Source organism: Bos taurus, chromosome 23 (genome assembly GCF_002263795.3).
Source record: "Bos taurus isolate L1 Dominette 01449 registration number 42190680 breed Hereford chromosome 23, ARS-UCD2.0, whole genome shotgun sequence".
NCBI classification, from domain to species: domain Eukaryota; kingdom Metazoa; phylum Chordata; class Mammalia; order Artiodactyla; family Bovidae; genus Bos; species Bos taurus.
The window spans coordinates 15,570,551-15,593,155 of NC_037350.1; the positions used below are offsets into that span (position 1 = coordinate 15,570,551).

General features: G+C 54.8%; 1 protein-coding gene across 3 annotated transcripts; it reads right to left on the reverse strand.

Moving 5' to 3' along the window:
- Nucleotides 1–12,859: 12,859 nt before the first annotated feature.
- Nucleotides 12,860–22,485, reverse strand: FRS3 (fibroblast growth factor receptor substrate 3). Of its 3 annotated transcripts, none has more exons than XM_005223395.5 (7): nucleotides 22,391–22,485; nucleotides 20,627–20,770; nucleotides 18,735–18,823; nucleotides 17,713–17,899; nucleotides 15,396–15,557; nucleotides 14,460–14,617; nucleotides 12,860–14,187 (listed from the first exon to the last, which is right to left on the reverse strand). In XM_005223395.5, exons 3-7 carry the CDS (start codon nucleotides 18,798–18,800, stop codon nucleotides 13,273–13,275), a joined length of 1,488 nt encoding a protein of 495 aa, XP_005223452.1. In that variant the 5' UTR covers nucleotides 18,801–18,823; nucleotides 20,627–20,770; nucleotides 22,391–22,485; the 3' UTR covers nucleotides 12,860–13,272. The 3 variants fall into 3 exon arrangements, with proteins under 3 accessions (XP_005223452.1, NP_001092388.1, XP_005223454.1); NM_001098918.2 differs by having other exon boundaries at nucleotides 20,632–20,770; nucleotides 22,391–22,438; XM_005223397.5 differs by lacking the exon at nucleotides 20,627–20,770.
- Nucleotides 22,486–22,605: the final 120 nt, after the last annotated feature.

Consider the following 22,605-nt stretch of genomic DNA (forward strand, 5'->3'; position numbering starts at 1 on the left):
TTGAGGGACGGGGATAATATGACCCATTGCTCTGCTCTGCATGACGAACACAAGTCAGGTAGATGAAGGGAGTGAGGAAAGAAAATTTCTGGCAGCAAAATAGCATGTGCAAAGGGCCTGAGGTAGGAAAGAGGAAGTGATGGGACTAGCAAGTCTGGAGTATAGCAAGGACAGGGTCCCCTGAAGGAGACAAGGCCCAGTCACTGAACTGAGGCCTTTGGGTTTTTTTTTTAACCACAACTCACAATTAGAAAAATATTTTACACCATAACCTTATGTACACATACATACAAAGTTTAATTAAAACAAAAGTTTCACCCTACCCCCCAATAAAATTCTAGTCCATAATACATGGGATGCACTCTAGTTTTTCTCTTCTATTTAACTGTTTCTTAAGTGTTGGTTCCAATCAACTGAATTGACTTCTAATGTGTTGTTTGTGAGCTGCGATTTCTTTTTAATGTATGTATATATGTGTTTATTTATTTTTGGCTGTGTTGGGTCCTCTTTGCTGTGCACGGGCTTTCTCTAGTTGTAACAAGCTGGGGCTACTCTCTGACTGAGGTGCTTGGGCTCTCATTGTGATGGCTTCTCTTGTGGAGTACAGGCTATAGGGTGCACAGGCTCAGTAGTTGCGGCGCACACGCTTAGCTGCCCTGCCGCATGTGGAATCTTCCTGGACCAGAGATGGAGTCCATATCCTCAGCATTGGCAGGTGGATTCTTAACCATTGGAGCACCAGGGAAGTCCATGAGCTTCGATTTGAAAAACACTTATCTCTATGACATTGAGCCCATGTGTGTGCACACACACACACAATCTTGCACTCTCAGCTGTCATTTGTCATATAAATGATTAATCACAAGTGTTCAGAGAACAGGGTAGTGTCCCCTCCATCCTTTGTGTCCCCTCCTTCCTTGTGTCCCCCGCAGCAGCAGCACAGAGGGTACTCAATGCATGTTTGTTAGTCAGGAGCAGGGTGGAAGGCTGGGAGAGAAGGCGGGGCCCAGCCCACTGCAATTGAATATTTGGAGAGGACCCTGTGACCATCATCCCTCTTGGGCAAATGGAATGGGGACCATCTACACGTGGTAAAGGCGTGGTGTGGGGGGTGATGGTGGTACCCACTTCTGGAATTATCAGGAGGATTTGAACAGCAAACATACACAGAACCCTTGGCTCAGCATCTGAACCAGGAAGTACCACCAGCGCCTACGGGGTACTCAGCATGTGTCCGACCCTCCTCTAATCGCTCTGCCAGTCTAGTTAATATCACCAGGACCTTGTGAGGTAAACACTGTATTGTCCCTATTTTACAGATAGGGAAATAGAGGCTCAGAGAAGTTCAGTGACTTGCCCGAGGTTACAAGGCCCAGAAGGGGCAGAACAAGGATCCTAGTGCAGATGGATGGAACCTCAACCACTGCGCATACAGCATCTCAGGAAGCTCTGGATAAACGGCAGTTCCTGGTATTATGCTTGTGGAAGAAGTCAATAAGGTGACCCTTAAAGTCTTATGCAAATCGGACATCCCAGAGCTCTATGAGCTTCCCTCCCACCTAGCCTCCTGGGCTCCCCAGTGCCCAGGTATGAAAGAGAAAGGGGAGAGAGATGTGGAGAGTCACGGGGAGGAGGTGCTGAGCACTCAGCAGAGGAAGTGGATGCCACTGACAGTGAAGGGAATGGTGGGTGGGCTCTGGCAACAACTGCAGTTGGTGACAAGCTGGGGAAATAAAAAGGGAGGCGGAGACAGGTAGCTGATGCTGGGAAAGACTGAAGGCAGGAGGAGAAGGGGATGACGGAGGATGAGATGGTTGGATGGCATCACTGACTCAATGGACATGGGTTTGAGTAAACTCCGGGAGTTGGCAATGGACAGGGAAGCCTAGTTGTGCTGCAGTCCATGGGGTTGCAAAGAGTCAGACATGACTGAGCGACTGAACGGAACTGAGACAGGTAGTCAGAACCTGTTCCCATAGGGCTCCAGGGGACGGAGGTGGCTGGTCTCTCAACTTGGAAATCCATCCTGCACCCAAATCCTTCCCCCCCGGTCCCTCAACCTCCCAACCTTCCTCTCCCGGCTCCACTGCAGGTGAGTCCCCGCCCCAGATTGAATGCCCCAGTGAAGACACCAAGATGGAGTCCAAGCAGGTAGGACTGAAATATGAGCAAAGGGCTGTTGCTGGGGAAGTCTTTGAGGAAGAGGGGGTCGGGGGGAAGGGCAGGGATATCCCAGTGTACCTGGCACAAGACACCTGACAGAGAAATGGCATGCAAATCCTCAGGAGGAGCCCCTCAGGTCAGTATCCTTTGACTGCCCAGTGACAGCGGGTTGGGGTACCTCCTTTTCCTCCCTGTTCCCTGGGACCCCGATAAGCTGACCACAAATCTGTTCAGGGATAATGATCAGGGAGGTGCCCGTGTCCATGACAGCCAGGCAGCCCTGGGAGCACCAGTCAATGGTTCAGTCCCCTATGGATAACCTGCAGGAGCCATGAGAGGTCAGAGGTCATGCCGGTCTTCCTCCAGCCTCCATGCAGGCTCTCCTTCAGAGCAATCTGCAGGTCTGCCCTGGGCTGGGAAAAGCCCTATATGTTTCCCAAAGGAAGCCCCCCAGGCCTCCTCCCTTAGCAGGGGAAGGTGATCTGCTGGTAACCTGAGCAACCACAGGGCTCCAGGAGACCTCACCTGTGTACAGCTGGCTGTTCTTACCCCCAAAGGTGACTTCTCCCACGATGATGTCATCTGTCAACCAGGGACCAGAGACATAGTCAGACTGTGGAGGAGGCAGCTGTGGGGTGACTAGACCCCTATTTCTGGAGCCTACTCTCTGAGTCAGCCCAGTGGGCCTGATCCCTAGTACCACCTTCCTGTTCCTCTTGCATGCCCCCAGCCCCTGGCTTGGGGCAAGGTTTCTAGCCAGGCCTCCAAAAGGCCCTGTCCAGTCATGGGTTGACCATTTGCAAAGCAGAGGGAGCCCCCAGGCACAGGGGCTCTCTCTCGTGGTGAGATAGAAACTGACCACGGGGTCTGGTGTCAGGCTCCAAACCTCACCCATGCCCATGGAAAAAGCCAGCCAGCCCCACAGCAGAGATGGAAGAGGAGGCCAGGCCCATTATCCCATCAAAGTGGGTGCTTTCGAAGGTGGTGCCCAGCTCCATCTGGTTCAGGCCAAACTCCTGGTTGGTGATGGCCAAGCCCTGGATCTGCCTGGTGACAGGAGAGAAAGCCCCTGGGAGTGGTCCTCTGGAGGCCGGGGCCCTGCAGCCTCCCTCAGCAAGAGGGAGGTTCAACTCGCGCTCCCAGGACTAGGTGAGAGCGTGGGTCCCGTGTAGCACAGAAACAGTGGCCTCTGCGAGGAGTTAGTCCACAAAGGACTCTCAGGGCTGGAGGTGTGTGTGCATCTGGAGCAAGGAGTGGAGAGCAGGGCCCCTCGCTCCTTCCCTCTCTCCCCACTGCTCCGTCACCCCCTCTGCAGTGACCTAGACCCCGCCTGATCACAGGGACCTCCTGTGACCTCCCTGTGATGTTCACAGCAGGCTGGACTTTCACAGGAAATTGGACACCCGCAGGTTGGCGGGGCCTGTGTCAGAGATCATGAAATTCTGAGGAGGGGTCCTCACACTGATATCTCCATAGTAGTACATCCAAGAGGGAAAGTCTGTCATTGAGGATGTTGGGCCTCAGGCCCCCAGGGACCTATAGCCTCCGGCTTCCAACAGCTCCCTGAGGGCCTGACTTGGACTCTTATACATGACAGCCCAATTGACCTGACTCTAAGGTGTCTCCTCAGACTGGGCTCCCTGAGGCGGGGCTGTGTCTCACTCAGAGTGGGCTCCCTGAGGCTGGGCTGTGTCTCCCCTCAGACTGGGGCTCCCTGAGGCAGGGCTGTGTCTCCCCTCAGATTGGAGCTCCCTGAGGCGGGGCTGTGTCTCCCCTCAGACTGAGGCTCCCTGAGGCGGGGCTGTGTCTCCCCTCAGACTGGGGCTCCCTGAGGCGGGGCTGTGTCCCCTCAGACTGGGGCTCCCCAAGGGCAGGGCTGTGTGAATTCAATCTGGTAGATCCTAAAAAGGGCTCTTTTTCAAATTGGAACAGAATAAATCAGAGTGCCCTGTTCAGACAAATATTCTGTGTGTGTGTCTATTGTGTCCTGGCTCCTGACGCAAAATGCTGAAAAGGCCCCCCGCTTTGCAGGTTGTACACGGTGCAGGATGTACACGCACGAACACACAGGCACATGCAGGACACGCTTGCCCATCTACATGCTCATGTCTAGCCCCAAGCTGTGCACGAGCTCCTGTTCCCCAAGAGGCAGCTGTGTATGACTCTGCGTGTGCCCAGACACACCTTTCTCTAAGCTGGGCAGCAAGGAAGGCCTCCTCCATCCTGTCCCTGTCCCCCTTTCCTTTCCCTGCCCCTCCTCCCCTTACTCCATATGACCCTCCACTCTCCTCCTTCTCCCTCCTCCTTCCCACCCTTCTCTGCACCTCGCCTCCACAGTGGTCATGTCCCTCCTGACCCCTTGCTGAAAGGTAAGCCCAAGATTCCCTCTTGGTGCAGCATCTGGACCAGGGAAAGCCGGTCCATGTGACTGCATCTCCCAAGGAGGAAATGAGGACAAGGGGTCTGGCTTTAGCACGAGGCAGTCAACCTCAGGCCAGTCCATGGGTCACCCCGTGGGTCAGTACAATTGTCTCCTATTCCTCTCCCAGAGAGAGTGGCCCACTTGGCAGTGGGGGCTGGAAACTTCCAGTGACTCCCTCCTGTTCTTGACCAGTCTCGCCTTTAAGTCCCCAGACCTATCCAGGGGGCCAGGAACCCATGCTCCTGTGCCCCGTATCCTCTTGAGACCCTGTGGGGGCTGGACAGGTCAGACAGGCCACAGGGAGGGGTGATTTGGATGGAGCTGGCCTTGGCCACAGACCAGTCTCCGTGGGTGGTGAATGCTGGGGCTGGGTGGCAGGGCTAGGAGTCCTGTGTCCCAGACTGAGGCATATCGAAGGCCAGAGACTCTAATTATCAGGGCCTGGATAAGGAGCAGGAACTGAACCTGTTCGGAAAGTCCCATACCAAACACTGATAATGCATTTAGGAAGCTTCGTCACCTGTCTCACCCAGGGCCCCTAATCGGGCCTCAGAGAGATGTGGTTATGGTCCCAGGACCGAGGAGCCAGAGCTGGCCCCAACCCAGGTCCCTGCCCATCGAGCTTGGGTTCTGGAGGGGCGGGCCTGTGAGTTACAGCGTGGAGCCTGCCAGGGCTTTCCCTCTGCTCAGCGCTCCTTGTGTGGGACACCTGGGGGCAAAGTGGGGGCCGGGGGTTCCAGGCAGACAGCTGGGGACAGGCAACCTCGGGAGGGACCCCCCCTGGAACGTATCGTTAGCCTCCCCAGCTCTCCCCCACATCCTGGTGTCTGGAGGGCTGGCTCTACCCACTGTACAGGGAAACCCACAACATCAGGGGGTCCTCATGCACCCAGCAGTGATGGAGGAGAAGAGGCATCCAGATGCCTGGACACTCCCCAAAGCCACCCCTATTGCTTTCCAGATTCTGAGCTTGTCTGGAAGGGGTCTGCTGACCTTGGCCCTGCTTCCTGCCAAGTCCAGGCACACCGTCCATAGTCGGCCCAGATTCTAAGAAGCTGAGACCATGATCCCAAGGCTCCAGGAGGATTTCTGAGGGTCTCACCTTTGTCCCTTTGTAGGAGAAGGTGTCACCACAGCTCAGTGCCAGGGCCAGCCTCCCGTGGCTCATCCTCTGGGCGCTCTCAGCCTACATGGGCCACCCTCTGTGTGCCGAGCTCCTCCAGGCCTGCTCTGGACAGCAATGCCCCCTCCCACTGCATCGCTGCAGCCTCACCTCCCAAAGTCCCGGGGGTAGGGTGGGAGCTCAGCATCCAGATCTCCCCTGGCCCAGGTCCTGCAGAGAACAGACGCAGAATCGCAAGGCAAGGAACAGCAAGGTGGGCCTTGGCCAGGCCTGGCCTGGCCCAGGAGCGCATGGTGGAGCCCTCAGCTCTGAGTTGTGGTGTCTGAGGACCCAGCTCTTTAACCTCTGGTCCCAGGCATGGATCACTGTCAGGGGGCATTCTCCCAGGCCTCCCACTGAAATCTGCCCGTCCTCCCTTCACAGCTCTTTTCCATTCAGTAGAAGGCATCCCTCCCCACAGGCCTAGGTAAGGAGCAGACCCCAGACCTCAGAGCCCTCCTTTCCCCCGCCTTTATCTTTCCCACATCTCACCACCCTTGATCATTTCCTTTGCCAATCCTCTGTTGGATCTACTTCAGAATAGATCCCAAATCTGTCCTCTTCTCTCCTTTCCCATGGCCACCAAGGGGCTCCTCAGCACTGTCATGTCTCCCCAGATTCCAGCTGTAGCCTCCTCATCTGTCTCCCCACTTCTGCCCCTTCTACCCAACAGCCCCACCTCCACCCTAGGCCACAGCCAGAGCCACTCTGTTAGAACTCAAGTCAGTCTCTGCTCCCAACCTGCTAGTAGTTAGCCCAGTCGCCTCTCCTGGCCCACAGGACTCCCTGTGTCCTGGATCCTCCCCCCGCCCCTCTCAGCTCCTTAACCCCTTTCCAGCTACACAGGCCTCCTTGGACCCTGTCACTTTTCCTGCAAGGCCCTTGCACGTGCTCTCCCCATAGTCTGGACCTTCCTTCCCTCGGCTGTTCACTCAGCCTTCTTCATGCCTCTGCCTCTCGGTCATCTCCCCAGCAAGACCTTCTTTGACATGTGGCCCCTTCCTGCCCTTCAATCACATTGCTCCTTCTGCAGTTTCTTCAAAGGAATGTTCGTCCCTGAACTTAACTTGTTCATTGTAATTAATTAGGTGGTTAATCCTCTCACCATCAGTAGAAGGTAAGCTCAGGAGGGCAGTGCCCTATTTGTCCTGATGGCTGCCTTGTCCCACCCATCACCGTGCCTGGCACCTAACAGGCACTCACTAAATATTTGTTGAGTGAGTGGACAGGTGAATGCCCACACCTGATCTGGTCTGAGCCCCACAGCTGCCCCTTCCAGTCATGGGCACACAGCCTATCAAGTATAGTCACCTCCCCCTCCTTCTTCCCCAACCATCATGCTCCCATGCCCCCAGCTTAACTGCTAGGCCCACACTTCCAATTCCTTCCCCTAATCTTCCCCACCATTCATGATTCTCCTTCAGCCAGCTTCCCCATGTCACCGGCAGTTGCTATGACAACCATAGCACAAGAAAGCTCGAGCTCTGTGCCAAGTGCCCACTGAGCACTTTATGTGCATTTTCTTATTTAAGACACAACAACATTGGAAGGTGTTATTAGTTTCCCTTAATAAATGAGGAAACAGGTTCAGAGAGGTTGGGTGATCTGTCTGAGTCACACAGCTCTCCATGTGCAGAGGCACATGGTCCATAATCCTATCTTGTGTGAGCCTCACTTCTCTAACTCGACAGTGAGTTCCAGGGAGTGGGGTTTTGTCAGGACTTAGCCCCCATGACCCAGATTTTGAACCTTGGACCCACTGTGTCTAACCCTGGCTTGAGAAATCAAGGCTTCCCAGGCGGCACTAGTGGTAAAGAACCCGCCTGCCAATGCAGGAGACATAAGAGAAGCGGGTTTGATCCCTGGGTCTGGAAGATCCCCTGGAGGAGGGCATGGCAACCCACTCCAGTATTCTTGCATGGAGAATCCCATGGACAGAGGAGCCTGGTGGGCTACAGTCCATGGGCTCACAAAGAGATGGACACAACTGAAGCAACTTAGCACCGCACAGCAGATACTTGTATGCCTGTATACAAGTCATAGGTTCATGGGGTCCCCCACCCCCACTCTGATATAGCAATACACTAAGAGATTCCCCAAGCCCTTTCATCCCAAGAGGAAAGGCGCTTAAAAGGAAAGATTTTGGCCAGCACCAGCCCATCTGGGCCAGAGAGGCAAGGTGCCTCAAAGAACACCTGGAAACTTCCTCACTCCCACGCTGATGTCCCTCACCCTTTCTTCCATGGCCACTCCCATCTCCCCTCAAGCCCTCCTCAGACTCAGCTGCCTGGCTTTCCCCAGCCCAGGCAGCATGCAGTCAAGATCAGAGGTTTCACTGCTTTTACATTCCCTTCCCCAGAGCCAGAGTCCCCAGTCCCTCATCTTTCACCCCCACATCTTGTCCCTGCCACACCCTTTCTGGGATCTTCTCACCCAAAGGGGAACCGGATCAGGCTAAAGGAGAGGCAAGTGGAGGGAGACGATGGGGCCCCCAAGGGGCCAGGTCTCCCCAGCTAAAGGAGTTGAAAAGATGGCTGAGGAAACAAGTCTATCAATCAGCAGGCACCAGGCGGGGTTAAAGTGTCCCCTCCCCACCCCCACAGTGCTCATTAGCTCAGTCATTATATTCATAATCCCTCAAGAAGGAGCATAATGACAGCGCCCACCTGGAGCGCGAGTGATGCTCTTACTCTCCTGACCTCCCCAGCCCCGTCCACAAGCATCCACGGGGCCCTGGGGTGGGAATATCCATCCCCAGAGAGGCTAGGAGAGGGGTCCACCTGCGAGCAAGGCAAGTGGGGGCAACGCTTCCTACCAACCACTGGCAGGCAGAGCAAAGCTTCCAGAAGAGTTAGACTGAGAAACCCAGATGCCGCGGAGACCCCTCGTGATCCATCACCCACGGAGAGCCCCTCCCACCCCCCACTTCTGCTTTCCCATCACCTCCAGGTTCACTGCCAGGGCTGGTGCCTCTAGATGCCAGGACAGACACAGGCGAACAACAAGAGACGTCAGCTGAAAGAGCAGGAGGGTCTGGACTTTGATTTAACAAACCAAGGTAGCTGCTGATGTTTGTGTGGAAAGACCCAGTGTCAGGCCAGCTCTGAGGTCCCAAGAACAAGAAGGACCCGTGGAGTGAGTGCAAACTCAGGCAGAGGTGTAACATCTGGAACAACAATGACATTAGGCTGAAGGAAGGTGCAGGTCAGTCCTGAGCCCTGCACTCAGTAGTTCTGGGTCAAACTAGGGCACACCAGGGAATTCCTGGTGAATTCCTAGTGAAACTGTGATCCTCACAGTTTCAAGACGGAAGAACTGTTATAATCCCCGTGTCATGGATGAGAAAATCAAAGCCTGAAGAGGTCAAGTTGTTAGTAAGCGATGAGGCCAGGTTTCAAAATTCAGGTTCCCTCGGCAGAGAGACTAGCCTTAACTGTGTGTGGGTCTGTGGGCAGAATTAGGGCCCACCAATAGACGGTTTAGGCACATCGTAAGACCTCCCTGGAGAGACCACTTGAGAAGCAGTGACACACTCCAGGGAGTGTGTCAACGGAAACCTGATGAGCGTCCTGAGGAATCCTGTCGAAGGGACTGCCGGATGGGTCCCAGCCGAGCCGATCTGCAAGATTCCATCTTAACTTTGTGATTCTGTAGACACGGAGCCCTGAGGGGTACACCCAGGCCCTCTCAACCCGGCCTCAGCCGCCCATGGCCTTCCTGGAGTCTTGGGGACCCCTCACTATAAACCCTCCTCCACCTGGGAGTATGCTGCTGCTGCTAAGTCACTTCAGTCATGTCCGACTCTGTGCGACCCCATAGATGGCATCCCACCAGGCTCCCCTGTCCCTGGGATTCTCCAGGCAAGAACACTGGAGTGGGTTGCCATTTCCTTCTCCAATGCATGAAAGTGAAAAGTGAAAGTGAAGTCACTCAGTCGTGTCTTTAAGGTGTTGGTCAGAGAACCCCCCAGAGCCCTGGGGAGTCCAGGTACCTGACAAGCCGCTTGTGGGCTTGAGATGCCTGGAGGAGAGGGTGGTGGGAGAGTGGGAGAGTTCAAGCCCCTTCTGCACACCCACCTACAAAATGGGAGCCATTCTAAGGCACTGAAAGAGTTGAGGGGCATTAGGCTCTCCCTGGTGGTCCAGTGGTTAAGACTCTGCATTGCCACTGGAGGGAGCTTAGGTTTGATCCCTGTTTGGGAAGTTCCACATGCCTGGATGTATAACCAGAAAAATAAATTGAAAAACTTTTTTTTTAATTTAAATATATAAAAGAATAGAGAGGCAGGATGTGTGGGTGGGCGTCAGGCCGACCCGAGGGGAAAGCAGGTCCACCTTGCTGTCAGCCAGGCAAGGCCCTGGCTTGGAATTCAAAAGGATTCCTGAGTGAGAACACTGGAATGTGGCCCCCACCAACACCTGGCCCACTCCTGTCTGGGGCAGCAGCCAACATGCTCGCCCCGCAGCCCACCTGAGGAAACTCAGCACCTGCAGGCCAGGCTGGGAGAAGGGCCTGGGAAAAGACACACGACTGGCAGGCAGCCCCAGCTCAAGCCACTAATTAAGTCCACGGCCCCAGGCAAGTCACTTCACCTCTTGACCTGTTTCCTCCTCTGCACTGCGGTGATAACAATCCGGCCCAGTGAGCTGAAAGAGATAAACCGTCTATAAGCCACCCATGTTTATACCGTTGTCAAGTGCTATTATTACCCAGGGGTGGGCTTGGGGAGGGCCCCTCCTGGTCTGACCTGAAATGTCACTCCTGGACAGGATGCTGGCTCCTGTCTTTTCCTGAGGGCAGCCCGGGGGGTGGGTAGGGCCCAATTCTAAAGAAGAGAATTGAGCAGTCAGCAAACATTCACCATGTTAGTGGAGATGGTTGGATGATGATGGCAATGGAAACGGATTCGGTCCGCACACCACGCCCTGACGCTACCAGGGTAGGCTCAGACATAGGAGCTGCAGTCGCCCTCCTGGGCATCACTCCCTCTCCAATCCTCCCCTCCCCATCGGGAAAGCCGTCCACTCACAGCCCACACGCCACACCAGAGGAAAATTCCTGCCGCAGCCTCGTGGGTCACAGGCAGTGACCTGGGGAGGGAACAGGGAAGCTTGGCGGCCACCACTGGGCTGGGAGCCAATTCCTGGGATGTGCCCTGGACCCCCACCCAATGCCCCACAATATGCAGACTAGAGTGATTACAGCTTACTCTGGGGGAAGCTCCGGGCCTGGCCAAGACCTGGCCACCCTGAGAGTGAGTTGTTCAGCAAAGGAGCAGCAGCAAGCCTGAGGTCGGTCTCTGGGGCTGAAGAGTTATGACAGCCAGTGGTTTTGTTCCCTGGGGAGCAGTTGGGGCAAGAGCCTGCCCAGGTGGATCTGCTTTCCAAAGCAGTGCTATTTTCATCATCTCATTAGCTACTTCTCACGATTAGCTCTGTGTTTTCCAAGGGCAGATCCAAGGCCTACTTGGGGTGACCAAACGCTCAAGAGAGCAGAAATGACAGCCAAGTCAGCCCCAGGACCCAGCCTCGACTCAAGCCAGGCTCCTGACTCCCCCATGACAGAGTTCACGAGTAAGGAGGAGCCTGAGCACACTCATGAGTCACTAGCACAGCCAGGGGCCCTAGGCCTGGTCCTGGCACGGACATATCTGCCCTCCGATCTTGGTGATCCTGTTTGAAGGGTTCACTGCTCCTGACTGTGGAGGCCAAAAGGAGGAGCAGGGGTCTTGTGGGAGAAAGAATTGAGCTGCCTGCCTGGGTGAGCAGCAGAGAGAGGACAGGGCTGCCTTGCTGCAGTGTGGGAAAAGTGCATGAAACCCAGCCTGCCGTGGGTGAGCCCTCTGGTCCAGAGATCAAAAGGGTGTAAAGGAGAGAAGTGTTCGGAGCCAGCCGCACCCTGGGATCCTACTGGGCCCCAGGTGAAGGGCCTCTCACATCTTCTGTGGCCAGTTCTCTTTGCCCATTTCCTGCACAGAGAGGGACACCGAAGGTCAGGGGCTTCTGGAAGCTGGTTGGTCTAATTCCTGCTCAGGGAAGAGGGCACTTCTGGAATTGAGGCCCCCGGCAGTGGTTGAATAGCAGGAGGGGAAAGAGGTGGGTGGGCCGCGCTGTGGCCTGTTTCCTTGGTGTGGAGGACAGGTCTGCTCACTCCACAGGACAGGGAGCTGGGGCACAAACAGTGACCAGAGACAAGAAGGCTTGTCCCTAAGGCTTGGACAAACCCTGCTCCCTCTCTTCCGCAGGGCCCTGAGTGCCTCATTAGAGACACTGGATTTTCTGGAGATTAACCACTCAGGGGTTTGAGACAGAAAGGGGAATTTTGAGGCAGGGAGGCTGGTAGGAGGAGGAAGAGGAAAGAGGCAGCCTCCGGATACGGAAAGGGAGCTTCCGCAACCACAGCCTCAGGCAGGGGGAGCGTGCAGCCCTGGGCAGAGGGGCCCAGGCAGGAGTTGTGATGTGGCGGCTCTGTGAGGGCCCCATCCCTGCAGTCAGTCAGAAATGCCCCAAAGAGCTCATTCCTAGGGAGGACTTTTCTGGGAAAGTCACACTTTGTAAGTCTGACTATCTAGTTCTATATTACTCTATTTTTCCCCTTTTAATTTTTTTTTTTTTTTGCTTTTCCTGGGTTTTTAATAAAGTCCTGTTTAAAGGTTCTAGTCTTGACCCTGCCATGTGGATGGCGCTGAAGGAAGATCAAGGGTCCCCCGTGGGGCCAAGGTGGGAAAGGAGGGCAGTACCCAATCGGATCCACCTGGGGGCGCAAGGGGGACTCAGTGAGGGAGTCCAGAGAAGGTGAATATGGTGCAGCACTCACCCCTCAATTCCACTCCCACCGACTACAACCTCAGAGGGGCAGGGTAGTTTTTCTTACAGATCCCCTTTGGGCATCAAGGACTCCAGTTGCCCTGTCACTTTCCTTTGACGGAGCAGCCGTCCCTGGCAACTTTCAGTTCCGGGCCAGGGCTTCTTAGAGGAGAAAAAGAAATGGTTGTTACTTGTCACAAATACCACGATCACCCTAGAGTGAAGACCCTACCTCTGTGAGGCCTCCTGGATTCCCACCCCAGTCATGCCAGAAAAAGACTCTTTAAAAATGTGACGTCATCCATGTCAGAATTTAAAAATAATTATATTAATAATAAATATGTTAAATTACATTTAAAACAATAAATAGAAAAATAAACTGATAAATAAAATCAACAGGTACAAAATGTTTCCAAATTTCAACCAAAAAAACACACAGACGACGACGCGACAGATGACAGAACGGGAGGGTGCTAATTGCCGTCGGGGGGCCCTTCACAGTTTACACCGCGGCTCCCTCCTCGCCTGGTCACCCTCTCCTGTCCCCAACTTGGACACCAGGGGACTCTGCAGCTGATATCTTTGGGGACTCTGGCCAGTGCGGGAAAGCATCTGGTCCACCTCAGTGCCCTTCTGCGAAGCAGCCCTGAACCCCGGCGTGGGGGTTCGGGGCACAGGAGCGGGAGGCGGAGGCTGGGCCGGGCGGAGGAGGGGCGCCCCTACAGAGGCAGGTCGGTGCTGTTGTGCCGGGTTTTCCGAGCGGTCCCGTCGTCGCGGGGCAGCGCCCTCTGCAGGTTGGACATGGCCACGGTCTTTTTGAGGTCGATCACGGCGTAGGAGTCTGAGCTGCGGGTCGGGTGCGTGGTGGGAACAGGGGCTCGGGGGGCGGAAGGGTTCGGGGGCCCCTTGGGGCGGTCTCCACCCCAGCCCTTCAGCTCCACCTGGATGTAGTTGAGCTGCCTTGGGGGCTCCGGGCCCGGCCGGCGGAAATCAAAGTTGAAGACCCTCGGGGAGCCTCGGCGCCGGGTCAGCGGCACGGGGAAGCTGCCGTGGCTGCGGAGGGCAGCCCGGGTGCTGGTGGGCTTCTGCAGCGGGGTCTCGTCCTCCTCGCCTTCCGGGAAGCCGTTGGAGGAGGGTGTGAGCCCGTCCCTTGAGTCACCGTCATCCCCGGCCTCCTCCCCTGGCTGCGGGGCCTGGCTCTCCCACACGGGGGGCAGGGAGGGCAGGTTTTCATAGTGCAGTAGTGCAGCCCGGCGCTGGGCCAGGCCGTTCCAGCCCGGCTCCTCCGGGCTCAGTCTCCAGCCCGCCCCTGGCCGCAAACCCCCGCTGACGTTCTCGTAGGTGCACTTGGGCTGGGCCGGGCACTCCGAAGGGCCCTCGTTGTTATTGTTGTGGTGGGGGGCGTCCTGCAGGCTCGGGCACAGGCCTTGGCACTTGGTCATGTGCCGCCGAGCTGGGGTGGGGCCCAACACGAACTTCACCTGGCCCGGCTGCAGGAACACCTGTGGGTCCCGCTGGTCGGGGCCCCGGGCCTGTGGCGTGAAGGGCGCCCGGCCCTCAGGCAGGGGCTGCAGGCAGTGCCGGCTTCGGCGCTGCTCCTCTTCGCCGGCTGGCGTGTTGACGTAGGTGTGGGACTGGGCGTTACAGTCCAGGGCGGGAGGGTTCAAGGGCAAGGAGGAAGCAGAGAACAGGGGACAGGATGAGAGGAGAAGCACGTGGGAGGAGGGCTGCAGTCTCCTCCTCTTCCTTGCCCTCCAAACCTTCCAGGGAAGCAGCCTCCCTTTCTTGGGACAGGAAGGGGCCCTGTCCACTTTCTTCCCTCCCATGAGCCTCACCGGGAGGACGTGTTGTATTTTCCCACCCCCAACCCGACCAACAGGAAGACCCTGGGCAGCCACTTGCTCACCTGCTCATCTGGGGCAATGAGGGCATGGGTGGACTCTTCACCAAGCGAGGGGTGGCGGAGGCTGCTCGTTGAGGGGCGCCGGGGTGCTGAGAATCGGGGACCCTCCCCTGGGCAGCCAGGGAAGCCATTGGAGAAGCTGGAGACAGTATAGCCTAGAGCTGGGCACACAGGAGACAAGGGGTCCTTAAACCACCTGGCAGCTGCCTGCAACCGTGTGTGTGGCAGCCTGGGGCTCTCCCAGGGTCCCTGCGGGTCCACCCCATTGAGCTGGCAGTCCCCACTGTCTTCACCTTGTGTCTGATCTCTGCAATTCTTCTGAAAGCTCAGCTTGAACTCCACTTCCCCCATCAAAGCCTTAACTGAAACACTTAAGGCACACCTTGCTGTCACTGACCCTACACTTCATTCCAGCTCAGCCACTGAGCTCCAGGGAAGCTCCTCAAAATCAAGGACCGTGTGTCTATTTCTTCTGTCCCTCACGGGCCAGCTGATGCAGGGCAGGACACGGAGCAGGTGTTCGATGTGATTCAGTGAATGAACAAGCAGAAACTGTGGGAACCTCTCCAGACAGCCGTGGGCAGAGACGGTGCACCAGCTGTCAGGAAAGGTATATGGGTATGACCCAGTAGACGGAAGGAAGGAAGCAAAGTGGCTCCAGACTGCCGTTTCCGTGGAAACCCAATGTCTTGTTGTCTGCTCCCCGACCATCCGTCAATACAAGGCTCTGGACTCCCCAGCCTGGGCTTGAGTCACCTGATTGGTCCAGGCCAGGACTTATCCATCCCTGGGAGTTGTCTGATGATGGATGATGGTCCTGGAAGCCTGGCTCGCCCAGCCATCCTCCACCTGCCTGCCTGACTCATGCCTCCAAGACCAGTGCTCCCTGGACCTATGCTTGTGTGTGCGCTGGGGTGCTGAGGAGAGGGGTCTCCTCACCATTGGGAGGCTGGGGGGCCCGAGGGAGGTCAAGCTCAGCCGGGTGGCTGTTGCGGGTGATGATGACTGGCTCTTCCATCACATTGATGCTGTTGCACTGCATCAAATCCTGGAGGAGGTTGAAGATTTCCTCAGCCCTGGAGCACTTAAATGCAAATATCCCTGAAGAAGGAGAAGAAGAAATAAGGTTCCTCTGACCCTGCATCCTATAGGGGAGGACCAGAGAGGCCGAAAGGATGCACAGAGTTCAGGAAATGTCCCTGAACTTCAGTCCCAGGCCTGAGGGGTTAGGGTTAGCATCCAGACTGTTCTCCGCACACTCTCCAACATCCAAGAGCCATGGGAGGAGCCGGCTCAAGGCCTTCACTCCCCTCCCCCAACACACACTATCCATTACCATCATCTTAAGATCTAGCGTGCTGTGCTTAGTCGCTCAGTTGTGTCCAACTCTGTGGCCCCATGGACTGTAACCCGTCAGGCCTCTCGGTCCATGGGGATTCTCCAGGCAAGAATACTGGAGTGGGTTGCCATGCCCTCCTCCAGGGGGTCTTCCCAACCCAGGGATTGAACCCAGGTTTCCCACATTGCAGGCAGATTCTTTACCGTCTGAGCTATAAGATCTGGTACTTCAACTATATTCCTCTGAGGTTAAATCACTTTCATAAGGATGTGTGTGCACAGCGGTGAAGGAAAGTGAAGTAAAAAATCCAAGTGGAAAGAATGGTGTCAGATACCCCTTGCTCCCCAGAAAAAAAGAGCTCTGCCAGGGCCCCAGCCCTCAGTGCTATGCCCAACAGTCTCTAAGCTCTTTGAGGGTGGGAGGGTCTGTCCTGTTCACTGTCTGTTCACTGTATTCTTAGCCCAGTGCCTGGCCAGAGAGTGACTATCTACTGTGTACGGGCTTCTGACCTCATGGAGCTTGAACTCTGGTATAGAAAGGAAGGATGGGCTGTCTAGCTAAAGGACAAATATGGCATGGCTACCATGTGGGTCCTCCATGCGGGTACCCTTACAGCCCCTCAAACTCCAAGGCAGCAACACACGGTCCTCAGCAGGATTGGGCTGAGGATGCATGACTCAGGGAATCCAAAGATGTCCTTGGGGTGTTGGGCCAGCCTAGGATTCTACATCCTCCTTTAACAGTGGGGACCAGGACTCAGGGAAGCTACTTGGGATGTGCATGTGGGTGTCCACACAAAGACAAACTAAGCTGGGGTGCCAGGTCTGCAGGATTGGAATGCAAAGGGTAGAAGGGAGGAGAAGAAACAGGACTCTTCTTTCCTCATTCTGTTCTATTACATCTCATTCCAAGATATGTCAAAGGCTTAGAAAAGGCTGAGAAAGACTGGAGTTTTAGAAGAACCCCGTGTTGGGATCTACGGTGTTCCTCTGGGATCCCCAGTGTGGATTAAACCCCACCAGGAGCAAAAAGCCCCCTTCCTCCCCTCTCGCCGCTCAGCCAGCGTTAACTGTCTCTGCCTCTTGAGTTCCACAGAAAGGTGCATGGAGGGGAGGGCTCCCCGGGCCACTACAGCCACAGAGATGCACTGCTGTGCTGGCGGCCTCATCAGAGGAACTCACTAGCTCCATCACTGCCATCACAGCCCCACGCTGCGCTGAACACAATCCTGTGGGGGACTCCTTCTAGCAGCTCAGCTCAAAGTCAAGCCCAGACCATGCTTGCCCTTCAAAGAGCAATGGTTGGCCCCAGACTTAATATCATGGAACAACCCACTCCTCCTTGACCTCCAGCTGCAGGGAGAAAGGGGAGGAAGGCCGAATATATCACACTTCACCGTCCACAGGTGACAGGAGACAAAGATTAACCTCGTGAGGGTTACTCTGTACACTGTGGACCTCTCGGACTCGATCATTCCCACCCTGCACAGGCCCAAGGCAGTGAGCGCTCCTGCCTGAACTTTCATTATACACAGGGACCTGGGCATATGATGTGGGGCTGTTTGCTCTTACTGAGGGGGCAACAGGGACCCTGAAACTAGAGTAATAAAGGGAGGAGGAACTGCTTGATTTCCCATGCAGGCTCTGCCTGGGACCACTGCCTGCTTCCCATGGGTTGTGCAACAAACGACCCCACAAAGCCACCCAGGCTGGAGCTGCAGTGACTGAAGAGAAGAAGCACCGGCATGGGAGTCCACTTACTCCTGTGCACCCTTGGCCATGACCCTCCCCTTCTTTGGGCAACACCTGCCGAGTCAATGGACTTCCCTACTGACCCTCCAGCTGCGACTTCCGGCCGCAGAACCTGTTTCCCGTGGACAAGTCCCCATCCCAGCGTGGGGCAGGGGCTGGTACTCACCCTGGCCAGTCTGACACCGCCGGCCACTCTCAAAAGAGAAGAGGTTGGAGTCGTAGCCATAGCGCCTCAGGCAGAGGTAAGGCCAGCGGACGGCCTCGCGCCGATGCAGGTGCAGCACCAGCTCACTCTGGGTCAGCTCCATCACTCCGGAGCCCAGCTCCACCCCCTCATCATCCACATTCGTCACCTGGCAGGCGCACAGGACAGAGGGGTCAATGACTGAGTCCCTCAAGTGTGTGTCGGTCCGTGAGCCACTAGGAACGCCACACGATTACTGGGACACGGATGAGGCAGTGTCAGTGACCCAAGACAATTCTCTAGGCTTTAGTTCTGTCATTTGGGCAGTGCAGGGAGGGGTGGTGAGTTGACCCCTAATGTCAGATAGTTAGACATCCAAGGTTAGATGACCCCAAACGGTCCATGGCTAGTATCCAAGGACCAGATATTAATGCAAGAAAAGGTTTCATCGTGAATTCAAAATCCTAAGACCCTGGGAGAGTCAAATTCAAGCAGAACAAATATAAAGGCCTCCACCCCCTCTCCCAATGGAGGACCTTGCTGAGGGCTCCCTCTTCTGGTGAGCGGGAGAAACCTGGGCTTCAAGATGCACGGGTGAGGAGGAGGCGCCCCCTACAGGAAGTGGAAGGAGTGGGCGGTGTACACAGGTCCACTGGGCCTGGCCTTAGCCTCCCAAAGCAAGCAGCAAACTTAACAATGCAGACTTTCGTTGTTTAAAGACACACTGACGGGAGTGAACGTCGGTCGTGATGAAAGCACAATCTTTACTACTCTCAGCATTTCTTCATTCTTAGCAAGACTAAGAGCTGCAAAAACGGCAGTGGACTGAGCCTGTTTTCCTTGGGCCTGCTCAGAGATCCTGAGCTTGAGAATTCTTAATAAGTCTTAAAAAAGGCCACAGGCTCAGCAGGTCATTTCACCTTCTCTAGGCAGGCAACTCGACAGCTTGGGCAGAACCCAGGAGGCCATTCTGGGTACGCGGGAAAGGAGGGGGCTGTGGGTACCTTGAACTTGGTGGGGTGGTTGTCTGAGACGCTGTCTCGGTTCAGGCAGCTGCAGCAGCTCCCCATGGTGTCAGAGCAGCCTGCCTGCCCTAGGGAAAAACACAAAGGACAGTAAGGTCATCAAAGCCAGCTCCCCAAAGCCCCACTCTGGGGAACTCGGGCAGAACCACCCCGCTGTGATCACCTACTCTGTCCAAGACTCACACAGTCCCTTCCTCAAGGAATTCACACTCTCAATCCAGGGCCAGACACACACTGGATAAACATTAACTCGAGTTAGGATGTGTTAAGGATTAATGCTGATGGGGGGATGGAGAGAGCTTCTCAGGGGTAATGCTTGACCTGGACCTTGAGAAGTATGTAGGATTCTGACTGACAGTATGATAGGGAAGGGCAGCCTGGGCAGCATAAAAAACATGGCTAAAAGGAGGGACCTAGAGGAACAGATCTGCATCAGGAGCTGAGTGCCAGCCGGGGGCCTCATCCAGATTCAGCAAAGAAACTGCAGGTGGGGAGTCCCAGACACTTTGGCCTAGAACTTTCTCCTGTTCCTCCTGTCCTACCTCACTCAGATCCTCTCTTTTCCTTTCTTACCACAACCCCAACATCTCAGTTCAGTTCAGTTCAGTTGCTCAGTTGTGTCTGACTCTTTGTGACCCCATGGACTGCAGCATGCCAGGCTTTCCTGTCCATCACCAACCCCCAGAGCTTGCTCAAACTCATGTCCATTGAGTCAGTGATGGCATCCAAACATCTTTTCCTCTGTCGTCCCCTTCTCCTCCTGCCTTCAATCTTTCCCAGCATCAGGGTCTTTCCCAATGAGTTAGTTCTTTGCATCAGGTGGCCAAAGTACTGGAGCTTCAGCTTCAGTCCTTCCAATGAATATTCAGGGTTGATATCCTTTAGGATTGACTGGTTTGATCTCCTTGCAGTCCAAGGGACTCTCAAGAGTCTTCTCCAACACCACAGTTCAAAAGCATCAGTTCTTCGGTGCTCAGCTTTCTTTATGATCCAACTCTCACATCCATACATTACTACTGGAAAAAGCATAGCTTTGACTAGATGGACCTTTGTTGGCAAAGTAATGTCTCTGCTTTTTAATATGCTATCTAGGTTGGTCATGACTTTTCTTCCAAGGAGCAAGCATCTTTTAATTTCATGGCTGCAGTCACTATCTGCAGTGATTTTGGAGCCTAAGAAAATAAAGTCTGTCACTGTTTTCACTGTTTCCCCATCTATTTGCCATGAAGTGATGGGACTGGATGCCATGATCTTAGTTTTTTGAATGTTGAGTTTTAAGCCAGCTTTTCCACTTTCCTCTTTCACTTTCATCAAGAGGCTCTTTAGTTCCTCTTCGTTTTCTGCCATAAGGGTGGCGTCATCTGCATATCTGAGGTTATAACATCTATCTCAAATTTATTTTTGATGTTCTCTTCAAATGAGATGTTATGTTATGGTTAAGAGATATATTCAGGCAATTGAAATTGAAAACAGAGCACTATTTTCATAACCTTGAGTAGGCATTTCTTCATTAAAAAAACAAACACTCGGTTTATTTCCCTTTGTCCAAACGGGAGACCAGAGGCCTTACTATCTGGCTTTTCCCTCCCAGATTGTGGCACTCAAATTAGATGTCACCACATTTGGGCCTGTGGCTGGAATGGAGATGACACCACCAGGCTACAGTGACCTAAGGGACCAAGCAAACCCATGGACCAATCCCAACCAGAAATTATGGGTTTGCAACTTGCTGCAAGAAATCAATCGGTGGGACTAGATACCTTCTAGAACTCCCATTGAAAGTGTAAAGTCTTGAACAATCCTGACCTGCACCCTCAATTCCTCCCAACTTGGGAAATTCCAGAAAAGTGGCTCCTATACACAGGTCTCACCTCACCCAGGCCATCGGAGAGCTGACCATGGGAGGGGCATGGGGAAGGACCCCCACTTTATTCCCCCTGTTCTTGGTGGGGTGGCATGGCAAGCAGTCTGCAGAGAAGTCACCTGGATCTCCCTGTGACACACCTGGGGCTCACCTAGCATAGGAGACAGAGACCACAGGTTAGTGGAAAACTTCTATCCTCACCCATCAATGGTTAATGAAAATGACTTGCTGTCAGTCCATCCCACTGGGATATCCGTTCCAGGCTCTAATGGTATATAAATGCCAATGAAGAAAGATCAAGGCCAAAGGGACCACAAATTCTAAGCCCCGTAGGCCCTGAGAGGGAAAGACTCCCCTGGAAACAGTGACTTTGAAGTCCGAGACAGGCCAGAACATTTTAAGTCACTTCTAGACCTCCTCTGAATCCTGTTACAACCAATACCAAGATCATCACCTTACCTTTGCAGAGAACTTGAACTCTACAGAGAGATCTCTCAAGAAGACATGAAGATGTATTGGAAAGAGCAATGGCTTAAGATTCAGGAAACCAATATTCTAGTTTTTATGTTGCTGCTAAGTATCACAGAGAGTGTGCCAAGCAGATCCTCCATCGCCACCCACAACTCCCACCCCAACGCCTTTAAGGGAAACAGCTTTCCAGTTTTTACGAGAAACAGCTGTAAACTATGGAGCTTCACGTCTAGAAGTAAGTACATAGGACAAACACCACTAAAATCAACATTTTCCTCTTCTAGGACAAGCTCCTTCAATCTCACATTTGCAACCTTGATAGACTTTCTGTTCTCCAAGCTCCAAAAGGCCTATAACTTAACATAAATGCTATCAACCAAAATTTCAGTAATCTGAGCCCTAGGTGGACAAGTCAACAAGCCAGGACCCTGGAGATCCTTGAAATCCCACTCTCCTGGAAAAACAAGGTCATTTCCCAGGGCCCCAGGTGCTCCCCATTTTTGGGTACTTTCCAGGTAAAAGGACCCCTGCCCTCTGTCTGGCTTACTCTCTGGAAGGGGCAGTGGGCTGAGGAAGATGTGCACAGCTGGGTAAAGACGGGCAGCTGGGTAAATACTGGGGCTTGAGCCACCAACAGGGAGTCTGGGGGTGAAGCCAAGAACTGCAGGGTGCAAGATCGGTGAGGGCGCTGTATCTTTTCCTGTTTCCTTCACTGCTCTTAAAGATACCAGGACATATGACAGCCCAGCTAAGGGGGTGACATCGGGTGACAGGAGGAGAAGGCTCTGCTCTGAGACAGGTGTGGACTGGGTGTAGGAGTTTGAGGTTATGGGGACTCAAAACGTGTGAAAGGGATTGGGGAAAGGTGGACAAATGCTTTGGATTTGAGCACGGTGCAAGGAGAATGGAGAAGCCTGAAGACTTGGAGGAATTTCAGGACGGTGGAAGCATCTGGGTTCATCCCAGAGAGAATGGTGGTTCTGGGGGCGTAGCAGGGGAATTTGCAGGAGACAGGGGTTCTCGGGACTCCAGGACACGCGAAGGTGTGTCGGGGGTGGGGATGGGGTGGTTGTGGGAGGTCAGAGGCAGATTTAGGTAACAGAATTGACGGGAATTTCTAGATGCCGGGAAGGAATAGGGAAGGTCAGGGCCGCGCGTAGTCCCTAATGCCCGCCCCCAGCCCCGGGGCTCCACCGCCCGCCCTCCCGGGACTTCCTCGGGAGGGAGCGGAGACTGCGGCGAAGCGCGGTGCGGCCTCGGTGGAGCCGCTTCGTCCCCGCCCAGCCGCACCCCGACTCACATCGCCCCACGGCCCGGGCTGCGCCGGGCCCCGCTCCCGGGTCCCACTGCAGCAGCCGCCGCCCGCCCGGAGCTAAGGCCTCCCCACCCGGCAGCGGCGGGGTCGGAGGTCACCGGCTGCACCAACGAGACGCTGCGGGCAGGCGGACCCGATCGGGGGCGACCGGCGCGCAGCCTAGAAGGTCCCTTTGGAGGACTTTGCAGCAGCGAGCAGGG